Consider the following 13,506-nt stretch of genomic DNA (forward strand, 5'->3'; position numbering starts at 1 on the left):
CACCTATATGAAATACTTTAGATTCAATTTCCCTTAGTTTTTCTTGTTTTGGCCTATAACATAATAGAGTAAAGTGAAACAAGTTGGACAATTCGCCGGTACAAGTTGGACATGGCTTTTTTCTTGATAAATACAGTACAAAATTTGTTTTTAAGCACAAAAAACCTAATTATAAAACTAAAGCATTAAAAATATACAAATAAAACTGAAGTACTAAATTTATCAAGGAAAAAAGCCCTGTCAAATTGTACCATATTGTCCAACTTGTACCTCTTTATCCTACACGTTGTAATAGGCGTTATATATAATACAAATCTTAACAAATATCTTCCCACTAAGAATCTTTTATTTCAGGTTTTGAATTATATAACTAGGAATCTTTTGTTTACAAGATAAATCATATTTGTAAGACGTTAGCAAATTTTTTTTCTTAGGAATTAAGCACAACATTAATAGTTTATCGGACAAAGTATTTATAAGACTTTACATATCTACGATTGCCTTAACTCTTTAAAAACACCTTTAAAAAAATTATCGATCACCCAAAAAAATATTTTTTCTGACTCTGAAGAACAAAATACTTTCCTGTTGTATAAAAAACTGTTCTTGTTTTTGGGCCACCAGTATAACCGCCTGGTCCATAAAGGGTTTAATTTATTATTTATATTTCTTATGATCGTATTTCAAAAAAAACTGAAAACGAAAAAAATAAGTATTAAACGAAACTCAATATTTTTTGAAATTTATTTCAAGCTATAATTTATTATTGGTTTATTCATATTGATTATTTAAGTTCATGAGCAATAACCTTGGGAATAACAAACACTATGGCAAGTCTCTATTAATTATCCAGCTTCAAGAAAAAAATATCATTTAAAAAACTAAGAAAAAAATAATCTACATAAGTTCAAGAGAAACTACAGTGTGAGCTCAAGCCTTAAAATATTTAAAGCGAATTACAAGGAAAATTTCACCTCGGACTGAAAAACAATATGCAAAATTAACAATTTTACTTTATTGATTATTTCTATATAAATAAAATATTTATTTAAATTTTAAATCAATGTGAATAGGATGGCGCAATAAGATACTGAAAGTTTGATGATCTGTTGGAAAAAGTAGACAATTATTAACACAAATGTTTTTATTGACAAAAACAGAATAATAATTTGCCAACCTCAATAAAAGTGAAGAAGGAGACATCAACAAGTCCAGCCGCCTTAATCCCATAAGGCTTTTGAGCCATGGCAATCATAATGAGAATTCTCTGCTGATCTTTGATTTCCATCTCGTACCATTTAGTAAGGTACAAGGCAGTACTGATATTACTGGCCTTCTCAAAAAGAATATCTCCAATCAGGCACAGGAAGAAGATTTGCATAAGGGCGCAAATGAGTACAGCATATGCCCACACCTGAATGTCGTGAAATCGTATCATAAAAGTTGTGAGGCAGATAAGGAGAACACTGGAAATCATCTGAAGAAAAGTAAGATGGAAATAAATCATTTGAAATATGCGGAGTTTCTTCAAAACGTTCCGATGCATCAGGTGAACTGTGAAGAGAAGATCAGCATTTTTAAAACTGCCCAGAATTTCACTGATAATGCTTAATTCTCCTCGAAAATGAAGAGCCATTGTTATGAAGAGGAAGTCTCCACCGAGAACAGTGTAAAGGACTAGCAGGACACATATCCATTGGAAAATATGATTTCCAATTTCGGAAAAGAAAGGTACATAATACATTAGGGGAAATACTCGATCAGTGTTGATGGCATAAAACTGTAAAATATATTTAGAGAGTATAAGTGATATACTAGTACTAATACTTGTGGATATCTGAATCCTAAAAAAAAAAATATTGGATTGAAACCAACCGCAAGAAGTAAGGCTGTGAGTTGAAACAAGAAACCTTGAATTGTAACGATCATCTTAGTGAGTTTAATTGTTTCCCTAAGAAGTTTTTTAACTTTTTCTTCCACTAATTCATCAAATCGTCTTCTAACTAGTTCTTGAACCCCTTCAAAAAACTCCTCAAACACATCTTTGTAGTAGATTCCTGTAATAGCTTTCACAACAGACTGAAGGGTAGCTGATATCCAAATAGCACCGTAAGAAAAGGTCACCATGTCGCCTTCTCGAAAACTAAGCACCAAGAGCCAGAACAGAGCAATAAAGTTGAGGGAACTTATCAAAGGTACAATGCTCATTTTAACAAGTCGAACTGGAAACCACGTAATTGGCAATAAATCCAATCTGAATACTGTAATCACAATTTTGAGGAAGTTGTAGTAACTACTAAAATCACGCTCTAATTTGACTTGATCCATTGTTTGTTTAATAAGAGAGTATCTTAAGGGAAAAACTAGTTGAATATTTTTATTAGGGTTTTTATACCATCAGCACTGAGAAATATTTTTTTTTATTCTCAAGGATACACCCACTTTTGTTGAATAATCATTTATTCAAAAGAGTCTCCACGTGACTAGTTTTGATTACTATTTTAAAGATGAGCCTTTAAGGGGATTTCTTATGCAACATACACTGCGCTCGTTAACAATTGCTGGCTTCAGACAGATCTCTAAACAAAAGAAATTATAAAAGACGTAAAAAATATAATTTCGGTCTAAAATGTGTTTTTAAATTTATTGAAGACCATACCGAACACTTCATGTTTTTCTCATATTTCCTTAATGGAAATCTCACCTAATCTTGGAGGAAATTTGTATCTTAAGACTAAAATATATTGCCATAGATAGGTCAGATTCATTAAAGGATGGAAAAAATATAAAGTGTTTGAAGGCAAAGTGTGTACGAAGCCTGAAAGCCTTCTCCTATTTGAACAACTTGGATCTTTATAGGCAACTAAAATCGTTTTGAAATGTAGAAGTTTCATCATTCATTACTACCATGCTGAAAACGTTGTAAATACTATCAATAGGCTCCATAAGCATTTGGTTTCCGCTCAAAGAACGGTAGATAAGGTAGACAAAAAAAAAATATTTTCGCTTAGATCAATATATCGTAACATACTCCTTATGTAAGTTAGTAGCTCATTTATAAACTGTGTGTTTCTCTTTCAGGATTAACGTTTTCAGGACCGCAGCATAGACAATTTCACAATTTTTGTTCAAAAATACCTAAGCTGAGGAATTAATCGAGGCCCTAAAAAGAATATCCTAGATTTTAACATCCTTTTAGTTCGTTATAATCCACAAGAATTGAGGTTTTATTAACTCTAAATATTAAAAAAGAAAATGCTTTCGCCAGTTTTCATATTTATCTTTGGGTACCTAGAGTCCCAAAAGATGGGAAATAGTCAAGTTACAATAATTGCTGATTTACAGGACAAGTAAGTTTCGACAATTTCTGATCCAAGCGATATTTTTAGTCTTGTCTCATATCAATCTTTATTTTACAGTCTTTACTAAAAAATCTATAATTTATTATTCTACCGTTAATTTGTTATGACGTTCTCAAAACATTATTCGATCAACATTTTCCTAAAAGATCTAGTCTAAAAACTAGAGGTCATATAGGAGGTAAGATTTATTTCCAGTCCACTTTTGAAAATTTCTATACTTTCATGGAGATTGTCGGACTCTTAATCAGGGAGAGAGAGGTACTTTCCAGATTGCACCCCTAAGCTAGAGATGGTTGAATGATAGGTTGGATTGTGTGTAAGAATTTTATTTATGAATAAATAAACTTAATAAATACACAAACTTTATCTCTTTCAAAAAAGTTAATATACAATTTTATACCTACAATGCCTTAATATTTACGATCTCATATACAACTGCCTTATTCTTCAAACCAATGTGAAGAGAATGGCGCAGTAAGTTACTGAAAGCTTAACAATCTGTTAAAGAAAATCACATAGATACTCAAAGAGTTAAGTACTGTAAAAAGAACATTAAGTTACCAACCTCAATAAAAGTGAAGAAGGAGACATCAACAAGTCCAGCCGCCTTAATCCCATAAGGTTTCTGGGCCATGGCAATCATAATGAGAATTCTCTGCTGATCTTTGATTTCCATCTCATACCATTTAGTAAGGTACAAGGCAGTACTGATATTACTGGCCTTCTCAAAAAGAATGTCTCCAATCAGGCACAGGAAGAAGATTTGCATAAGGGCGCAAAGAAGTGCAGCATAGGCCCACAGCTGAACATCATGGAATCGTATCATAAAAGTGCTAAGGCAAATAAGGAGAACACTGGAAATCATCTGAAGAAAAGTAAGATGGAAGTAAATCATTTGAAATATGCGAAGTTTCTTCAAAACATCCCGATGCATCAGGTGAACTGTGAACAGAAGATCAGCATTTTTGAAACTGTCCAGAATTTCACTGATAATGCTTAATTCTCCTCGAAAATGAAGAGCCATTGTGATGAAGAGACAATCTCCTCCCAGAACTGTATAGAGATTTAGCAAGACACACAGCCACTGGAAAATATGATTTCCAATCTCGGAAAAGAAAGGTATACAATACATCAGGGGAAATACTCGATGAGTAGAAATGGCGAAAAACTGAAAAGAAAAATGTAAAAGTGTAAGTATATATTAAAAAAAACTACTAAATTAAACAATTATTAATTAAAAATGAAACTAACCCCAAGAAGATAAGCTGTGATATGAAAAACACAACCTTGACTGATAACGATGATCTTTGTAAGGTTGATGGTATTCCTAAAAATTTTCTTTACTGGTACTTCCACCGATTCATCAAATCGTTTTCTCACTAATTTCTGAACTCCTTCAAAAAACTCCACATATACATCTCTGTAGTAAATTCCAGTAGAAGCTTTCACAATGGTCTGAATAGTTGCTGATATCCAAATAGCGCCGTAAGAAAAGGTAACCATATCACCTTCACGAAAACTAAGCATCAAGAGGTCAAACAGAGCGACAAAGCTGATGGAGCTTATAAAAGGCACGATGCTCATTTGAACAAGACGAACTGGAAACCAAGAAACCGGCAAGAAATCCAAGCTAAATGCTGCAAGCACAATCTTGAGGAACCTGTAGAAACTTCTAAAGTCGCGCTCCAATTTGACTTGTTCCATTATTTGTTTAATAAAGGACAACATTAGTGGAAAAACTCATTGAATATGATTGTAAAAGCTTTTATACCTCCGGTGAGCATCAAAATGCGATTAATTTTTAATTTTTACGGGTTACTCCCACTTTTGTTGAATAATCATTTATTCAAAAGTGTCTCCACGTGACTGATTTCGATACTATTTTAAGGGTAAGCTTTATACAATTATTTTTGATTCTATTATAAGCCTTTTTCTATAGTATATAGTTTCTTAAAAAAATAAATATACAAGAACCCATTTGAGTGTTTATTCTGCGTTGTATTTTTGTCTGAAATGTACAATTAATGATATGCGTGTAATTAAAATTAAAGAGGTCGAAATAGATGAAGGTGAAATAACTTCCTAAGGACAAACAATATAAAGAACATGTTTATTTTTCAAAACATTTAAAAATAAATGCTTTTTTAATACAATGCTATAATCAGGGGGGGGGGGGTGATTATTAGCTCTGAAAAATGCGACCAGTTTTAATGCAAATTTTTTTCCCGTTTTCGTAAACATTTCACGAGATATCTCCGAAACTACGTAGGTTGCCAATTTGTGGTTTTCGGTTGCCCTTTCCATAATAAATTGGCTTTTATTTTGTATTTGCATTTTTTGCTAATTCATTCCACAATGACAGAAAACACCGAATGAACTCCAAAGTTTTTTCGGTACGCTAAAAACACATGGGAAACACAGGAAACGTCATGCCCCTGGCTATAATAAATTAATAAGTTTGTTTTAAGACCAGAAATGTATTGATCAACAAATGCATTTAATTGAAATTTTCAGATAAAACAATACAAAGGGGAGGTGGGGCTACTTTGAGCTGTGGGGCTTCATTGATATACAATTTTTCGCATATTTCTAAAGGAAGCGAGACCTAATCATAATTTAATACAAATCCATGTAGTTTTGTTTATCTAAATTACATTACCTTAAAACTCAGTTTCTATTAGAAATATGCGAAAAAATCGTATATCAATGTAGCCCCACAGTTCAAAATAGCCCCACCTCCCCCTATACATATAATATTTTCTGAAAATAATATAATTAAATGAAAAAATAAATAAAACTAAATAGTGTTATTTGCTAAGCGATGATTCTATGGCGGCCAAACTGTGTAAATAGGGGAATGTGGGCATGGTTCGCATAGAGTGAACCTTCAAACGATGCGAATTTTCTCTTTGTTTGCAAAGAGCTATAGTTTACCATTTCTCATCTCGTCTTCTGAGGTTAATAATCAACTTATGGGTAAGATGTGACGACATAGCTCTTTGTAAACAAAGAGAAAATTAGCATTTTTTGAAGGTTCACTCTGTGCGAACCATGCTCACATTCCCCTAATATTCACAAAATGTTTACGTTCATTCATTCATTCATTCATTTTCAACCGCTTATCCCTATTGGGGTCGCGGGCCCATGACATCCAATCTAGCAGCCCACGCCTGTCGGTCCTCCGCCACTTCAGGAAGATGTTCGAGTTCGATCCCGAGGCGTTCCAAGGCAAGATTCTGAATTTGATTCAGCCACCTTGTCCTAGGTCTGCCTCGAGGCCGAGGTCTCCTCACAATGGCTTGCATAGCTTTTCTGGGGAATCTTTCTTCATTCATGCGTTGAACATGTCCATACCATCGAAGTTGTGATCTCTCAACCCGAAGAAGCAGCTCCTCGACTCTTAGTTCCTCACGAACGGCCACATTCCTCACTCGATCTCTACGAGTGATTCCCTTTACCGCTCGAAGGTACCTCATCTCGGCAGCTTGTACTCGCGATCTTACCCTTTACGTTCATTGTTTCTTATAATTTACTATTTATTTCATAGAATATCTCAGAATTATCATATAAACAAACTCAATAATTGCAAATTTATTTAAAAAAAAATACGTAATTTTTAGGAAAACTGTGAGAACTTTTATTATAACATCTATTTCCGTATCTTTTGATATTCTGAGTACCCAAAGGAAAACATTGATATTCTAGAAAAACAATTTCACTATTTGGAATCGATAAATATTCGATAATTTTGGATGATTCTCAGAAGACCTTCGAATAAAAAATCTGTGCCAGTTTTTATGTAACATAATTTTCTCAAATTAAATAAAATGAATGGTCCCGGCATTGGTTTCTCGGGCGATACACGAACTTTTATAACTAATTCAATCACTTCACGTTTTATTTAATTGATAGCTCGTTATCAAAGTGATGTCCAATTGCGTGGCGTCCACCAAAAAATCGGGAAAGATATTCTTTTCCCTTTAGTGGAAGAATATTTTTTCATAGCGACCCTCAGTGGTTGGACATCTTAAAAGAAAGTTCAAGATGTACTCACTAAATGAAACCATCAGATGCGAGCTATTCACTGATCATGGTAAATTTTTTTTCACTCCAGTTCTTGTCCAAAAAAGTCATCCTGACCTTAAGAACTGTTCACCAAATTTTATTTACGCTACTCTGGATAACAAATAAAAAACATATGAATTGAGAAAACTCGATTACATTTCATATTTTGAGGTCGTTTCACTTTCTTCTAAAAAATTTTCTAGCGCGTTTTCTCCGTAGTATTTCTAGTATAACAAAGTATTTCCGTAGTAATAGTAGTATTACAATGTATAAAGATGATAAATATTGTTTAAATCTAGGATATTTTTTAAAGAACTTCATTAATCCTGTAAGAAGTTTTTTAATCAAAAATTGTAAAATTTTACTATCCAGAAAGAGTTAATCCAGCTCCTGAAGATCTCAAAATTCTAAATAAAAAAGCAATTGCAATGATTTTGCAAAAATTAATTGAGTATTTGCCTTTAAAGGTACACACACTACGACCGATTTCTTTAAGAAAAATTTCCCTTATCCTTGTACGCAGAAACGTCAGAATATTTTTTTAAAAAAAAGGTAATTTTTGACGGAAATTGCTTCTAATGTGTAGACACCATAATATCTAACCCTAAGCGATTTTTTGAAAATTTTTGAGTCTGAACATTGAGTCTGAAGATCGAATAATAATAAGGACTTTAAGGCATATACTTATAATTTATTTGTATAGAAATTGTAATTATCCTTAAGAAAAGCAAACAGAACTAAAGCACATCGTATCCCTTAAAAATAGCGAACACAAAACATCAAATCAAACCATTTGGAGATTTCGGCGAAAAAGGTAAAAAGATCAAAACCTATTTATGGCGCCGATCTAGTAGCGTTATTGGATGAAGATGATACGATTTATCATTCGGAGGCAATAAATGTGGCTCAAAAGTGTATTTTTGAACGTTTACACACGTTAGAAAAAAACAAATAGAAAGAGAAATGAGTGACGCTTCAGTTGACTGAAAGAGAGATGAAAATTCAAAAATCCACTTCCAAAATTTTGTGTTTGTGGTATGAATGCAAGAGTTCCCAACATTAAATTGGCATAGATACTAGAACTCAAAATCTTAATAAAAATATTCTGAGTATGTTCTCACGGTCAAAAGTTTCGGCACATATTTGTTCCAAAAATTAGCTCGTCCACGGACACCATAATTTTTGGCATAATCTAGTTCATTTTACGAGACTCAAAAAGATACCCAATATTAGTAACAAATTATAGTTCCAATAAATAGCTCGTCTAGTATAAAAGCGTATCCCTCCTCTCACACTCAGTCACGCGTCACCGAAGCAAAGAGGACGCCAAAATCTGTGGCAATTTTCGTGTTACATGGTTTCACTTTTTTAATTCGAGATTCCCTTCCCCTCTTGCTGCCAGCACTCGCATATGATTCTGTCATGCACGCGTCTGTATAAAACACTCTTAAGTTGATTTCTATTTGATGTTCCTTATGAACTATCGCCACCGAAATCCATCTCGACTGAAGTATAGGCCTTAACTGTAAGACGAAATCACTTACACGGATTTGTTCCTAACAATGGGAACATAAAGATTCCCCATATGAGTAACAATTTCATTCCAAAAATTACTTCGTCCACGGACATCGAAAATTTTTGGAACAAATATGTTACAGATTTAGGAATAATATTGTTATAAAAAAAATATCTACCAATTTGTTCTTGACAGTGGGAACAAAACAGCCGAGTGCAACAAATTCTGTTCCAAATTTCGGGAACAAATTTGTATAAAACGAAATCAACTCAAATTTGTAGACATTCCACGGTATCAAAACGGTTCCAAAAGAAAACTCTAACAAAATTGCAACTGTATTTTGTAACGAAACTGTAAAGAAAACTTTTTGGAACAAACAAATATCTTCTCTAGGTACAAATTGATTCCAAAAAAAATTTGTTCCAAGGAAAACTTGTTCCAATATTTTGGTCAGTGTCCAAAAGTTTTTACCGTGTACACCGAAAAAGAAAAACAAATAATTAAATTAATGAAAAAAAGATATTATTTTATGGTATTAAATCAATTAAATCTAATGCAACAAATTTTGCGATTTTGCGTGCAAGATCCTTGAAGTTTAACGAATCTCCAATGCAGCCCTTCTATTTTTACTTCGTATGCTCACATTTTAACGAAAATCTCGATCCCGACTTTATATATTTCTCACATAGAGGTTTCTCGAATACCTAATATAATTACTTTTCAAAAATTTTGTGAAATGATTTTTTTCAGAGCTATGAAAAATTTTCCCTCTAATGTTGTCCAGTACAATTTATTTAATTTAAAGGGAAAATGAAATTTGAAAATTATCCCTCTAGCGCTTCTAGCGCTCCAAGCGGCAGACATTTAAAGTGTTGACAGCTGATCGTAAAAAAAAGGCAAACAAAAACAACGATTTCAAAAATAAGTGAAAATCATGGAAAATTCAGGAAAAACATCAGTAACAGCCAGTGATAAGATGAAAGAGCGCATGGAGCGTCTCAAGAAGTTGCATGATGCCAGAAATCAGGCTCGTGTGAGCAACCAAAAGGAAGTGATTGCAGAGAACAATATGAAGAAACTTCCGGCCAACTGGGAAGCCCGGAAGCGTAAAACGGAGTGGCTATTGGCTGAGGAGGCGGCCAAAGACAAAGCAGCTACTGAGGGGAAAGATTTTGATCGCGTGAAGATGCTGGGAGTGTCGGTTTCGGAGGCAGAAATGGCACTGAGGAAGAAACGCAAAGGCGATGGGAGCTTCTCCAGCTACGAAGCTCAAACTGCGAGACAATATGAGAGGTCGATAAATATCTTACCACCTTGCATCAGGGAAAACTACGAGGCAAGGAAGAGACAGGAAGCTGAGGAAGGGAATGCAAATGCGAATGATCCACTGAAGCATTTGAATCCAAGGGATACCTCTTCAGCTGTAGACAACATGGTCGAGCATCTGCAGAAGCAGATTGAGAAAAAGAAGAACTTCTCACGCAGGAGAACACACAATGATGACGCCGACATTGACTACATCAATGAGAAGAATGCCAGATTCAACCAGAAATTGGAGAGATTCTACGGAGAGCACACGGTGGAGATCAAGAAGAATCTGGAAAGGGGAACAGCTGTCTAAGACAAATAAAAATTTTATCCAAGGAATTTTGAGTTTATTTTGTATCACTCTCCTCGATAAATCACAGAATTCTTGTCTGTCTCGTCGATTTGCACCTCATATAGGATCTCTGGGACTGGAAGGCATGCCAGGAGGTTCTTCCATATGAAGCAAGCGACATTCTCTGTTGTACTCGGAATGTCTTTGAAAGCATCAAGGTCAAGATCGAGATTCTTATGATCAAGCTTCTGCATGATTGCTCTGTCCATGCAAGTCTTCAGATCAGCAATATTCATTACCATGCCTGTGGCAGGATCCACGGGACCTCGCAAGGTGACTTTCACGGTATAATTGTGTCCATGCCCGTGGAAATTGTTGCATTTTCCATATAATTTGGCATTCTCCTCATCACTCAGTTGACTGCTGTGGAGTCTGTGACAGGATGAGAATTTTTCAGTCCGGCTTAGATAAACAATCGGAGGAGTAGGCATCGCTGGGCAGCCTGGGCAGGAATTCTGGAACTACTCGAAGAAAGCACAAAATTTTCTTTCCGGAAGGTTATAGTTTCCCGTGTTGACCACACATGGCCATGGCGCTGTAGTATTTATCAGCTGTTTTATCTCTTGCAAGAAATACTTTTCACAATTTATTGTTTTTCTCCAGGAAAACAGGTAGGAAGTTAGAGAGAAACTGAAGAATATTGTTTCAGAAACTCCATAGAAGCTTTTTTGTTAGAAAATTTCTCTTATAAGTCTGAAAATATCTTGATTTTTGCAGTGATTCTGGGTACTTATCTCTTTGAAAGAGATAAGAGTTTTCGTGGTCAAATAGGAAAGACTTCTCAACTTTTCCGGCAGATCCAAAGCATGGCAATGGCAAATCTTCCAGTCATTCCCTCAGTCACCAAAATTTCTCAGAGTATCATAAGGATTTTGGGGTGTAACCCTGGAAAAATGACTCTCCAAGGGACAAACACATACCTGATTGGAACAGGGAGAAAGTAAGTGTGCCAGGCCAGAATAGGCCAGATTCATAAACTCACCAAGGAATGTGCAATTTCAGGAGACTTCTATTGGATGCCGGTGAACCAGATAAGCCGAAATATATTGAGAACCTCCGTAAAATCCTGAAGGATGAGAATGTGGCCATAGAGAATATCTTGATCACGCATTGGCATAATGATCACCTTGGAGGAGTGAAGGATATCTTAGAGATTGATGAAGCTAAAGGGAGTAAAGTGTGGAAATTCCCAAGAACTGATGCCGAAGACATCTATTCAAATCTTCCAGCCAACCTCAAACTCCTTCCTCTCCGCGATGGTCAGAGATTTGCAATTGAGGGTGCAACCATTGAGGTAATTCATACTCCTGGCCATACAACTGACCATGTGGTGATTACACATGAAGAGTCCGGAGCATTGTTCAGCGGTGACTGCATTTTGGGCGATTCTACAGCAGTCTTTGAAGACTTGTTCGACTACATGAAAAGTTTAGAGAGAATATTGCAGCTGGAGCCGTCTGTGATCTATCCGGCTCATGGGAGTATCATTGAGAATCCAATAGAAAGGATAAAGTATTACATAATTCATCGAAATAAGCGCGAGGAGGCCATTTATGAGCTTCTAAAGACGAAGAAGGAACATTTGTTCTCGGATCTGGACATAGTGAAGATAATCTACAAGGAGACACCCACCGAAATGTGGCCAGCGGCTGCTTACAATGTCAATCATCATCTTAAGAAGTTGGCCAAGGAGCACAAAGTGGTTCAAAGTGAAAAGGATGATCAAACTCTCTGGCAGTTCAGCGAAAAACAGTCTGTTCTTTAGGCAAGGATAAGGTATAGTCACTTTGGTATTTTTTTAGGGGATTGGGGGGCCTGTTTTGGGGAGAAAAACTATTGTTTGATTTTTTTATTAATAATAAATCAATTTACTTCTTCGATAAAAACTTCAGTTCTAATTGCGAGAGCCTCACTATCACTAATCACAGACTGTAAAAATTAAAGTTGAATATCTCGAAAGTAAAATATATTCTATATTTTTTTTAAATACGATTTGATAAGTTTTTGAAAAAGGAAAAGGGGTAATTCATAATAAGAAATATGTCCCAAAAAACATGCAATGTTTCATGAAACTTAAAAATTCAAAACTAGTTTCATAGCGTCTGAAAATCCAAGAAAATTTTAGGAAACTCAAGAGGCACCTCATTATAATTTTTACTGACAAAGGTTTCTGGTTTCTCGGGTTTCGCAATTCAATTTTTGGATTTTTCGAGTTTCTCGACATGTTTATTGGGAAAATTGACAAGGGTTTCTGAACAAGTCACTCTTTGACAAAATTAAAAAAAAAAGTTAGGGAAAATTGAAGAGCTCGGAGCAAAAAAACGCTATTTTAATAGGGAAATGCATACGACTTAGAGTTTTTTTGGTCTGAGCGCCTCAATTATCTTAAGGCAGCTAAGAATCAAGAAAATTACTTCTGCAATACGTCAAAGTCCCATATAAAATGCCAATGGCAGTAACTGCCACTTGGTCCTTCTGAGTGCAGTTTTTTATTTTTGCAATATTTTTACATTAATAATTAGTTTTTATTAAAAATTATGTAACAAAAATAATAGCCAGATAAATTCTGCTTGCATTCAATGAGGCCTTCAGGCGGAATGATACATTCTTCATCATAAAAAATAAAATTGAAAATAAAATTGATAGCGGCTGCCACTAGGGTCCTTCCAAGTGAAGCTGGAACTCTCTGTATTGGGCATGGAATACTCATGCCTTTTTCCTTATCATAACCGCATAACGCTCTTGTAGACAACTAGATGATAGAGTTGATCTTAAGCTGTGAGAACAAATCCAATGCACCCTTGACAACGGTCCTTGTTGGGCCCGTTGGGCCACCACTACCAATCGTGCTACTGCGCCCACTTTCCAAGACCTCGGTTATTTTGATTTCACAAACTATTTTT

The 13,506-nt window shown here is 34.9% G+C and overlaps 3 protein-coding genes across 3 annotated transcripts; 2 read left to right on the forward strand and 1 right to left on the reverse strand.

Moving 5' to 3' along the window:
- The first annotated feature begins 9,787 nt into the window (after nt 1-9,787).
- LOC129802777 (pre-mRNA-splicing factor Syf2) lies at nt 9,788-10,584 on the forward strand. The gene has a single exon (XM_055848857.1). The coding sequence runs from the start codon at nt 9,878-9,880 to the stop codon at nt 10,562-10,564; it is 687 nt and encodes a 228-aa protein (XP_055704832.1). The 5' UTR covers nt 9,788-9,877; the 3' UTR covers nt 10,565-10,584.
- Nucleotides 10,583-11,146, reverse strand: LOC129802778 (6-pyruvoyl tetrahydrobiopterin synthase). The gene has a single exon (XM_055848858.1). It carries the CDS (start codon nt 11,032-11,034, stop codon nt 10,609-10,611), a length of 426 nt encoding a protein of 141 aa, XP_055704833.1. The 5' UTR covers nt 11,035-11,146; the 3' UTR covers nt 10,583-10,608.
- Nucleotides 11,123-12,489, forward strand: LOC129802776 (beta-lactamase-like protein 2 homolog). Its single transcript, XM_055848855.1, has 3 exons — nt 11,123-11,214; nt 11,321-11,543; nt 11,606-12,489. Exons 2-3 carry the CDS (start codon nt 11,410-11,412, stop codon nt 12,366-12,368), a joined length of 897 nt encoding a protein of 298 aa, XP_055704830.1. The 5' UTR covers nt 11,123-11,214; nt 11,321-11,409; the 3' UTR covers nt 12,369-12,489.
- The last annotated feature ends 1,017 nt before the right edge of the window (nt 12,490-13,506 follow it).

The sequence above is a fragment of the Phlebotomus papatasi genome, chromosome 2 (assembly GCF_024763615.1).
Source record: "Phlebotomus papatasi isolate M1 chromosome 2, Ppap_2.1, whole genome shotgun sequence".
NCBI lineage: Eukaryota > Metazoa > Arthropoda > Insecta > Diptera > Psychodidae > Phlebotomus > Phlebotomus papatasi.

What these genes read in the sequence shown, in the direction of transcription:
- LOC129802777 (XM_055848857.1), top strand. Translation starts at nt 9,878, where the DNA reads ATGGAAAATTCAGGAAAAACATCAGTAACAGCCAGTGATAAGATGAAA.
- LOC129802778 (XM_055848858.1), bottom strand. Translation starts at nt 11,034, where the DNA reads ATGCCTACTCCTCCGATTGTTTATCTAAGCCGGACTGAAAAATTCTCA.
- LOC129802776 (XM_055848855.1), top strand. Translation starts at nt 11,410, where the DNA reads ATGGCAATGGCAAATCTTCCAGTCATTCCCTCAGTCACCAAAATTTCT. An exon ending in CTGATTGGAACAGGGAGAAA is followed by an intron (nt 11,544 to 11,605) that starts GTAAGTGTGCCA and finishes GTGCAATTTCAG; the next exon opens with GAGACTTCTATTGGATGCCG.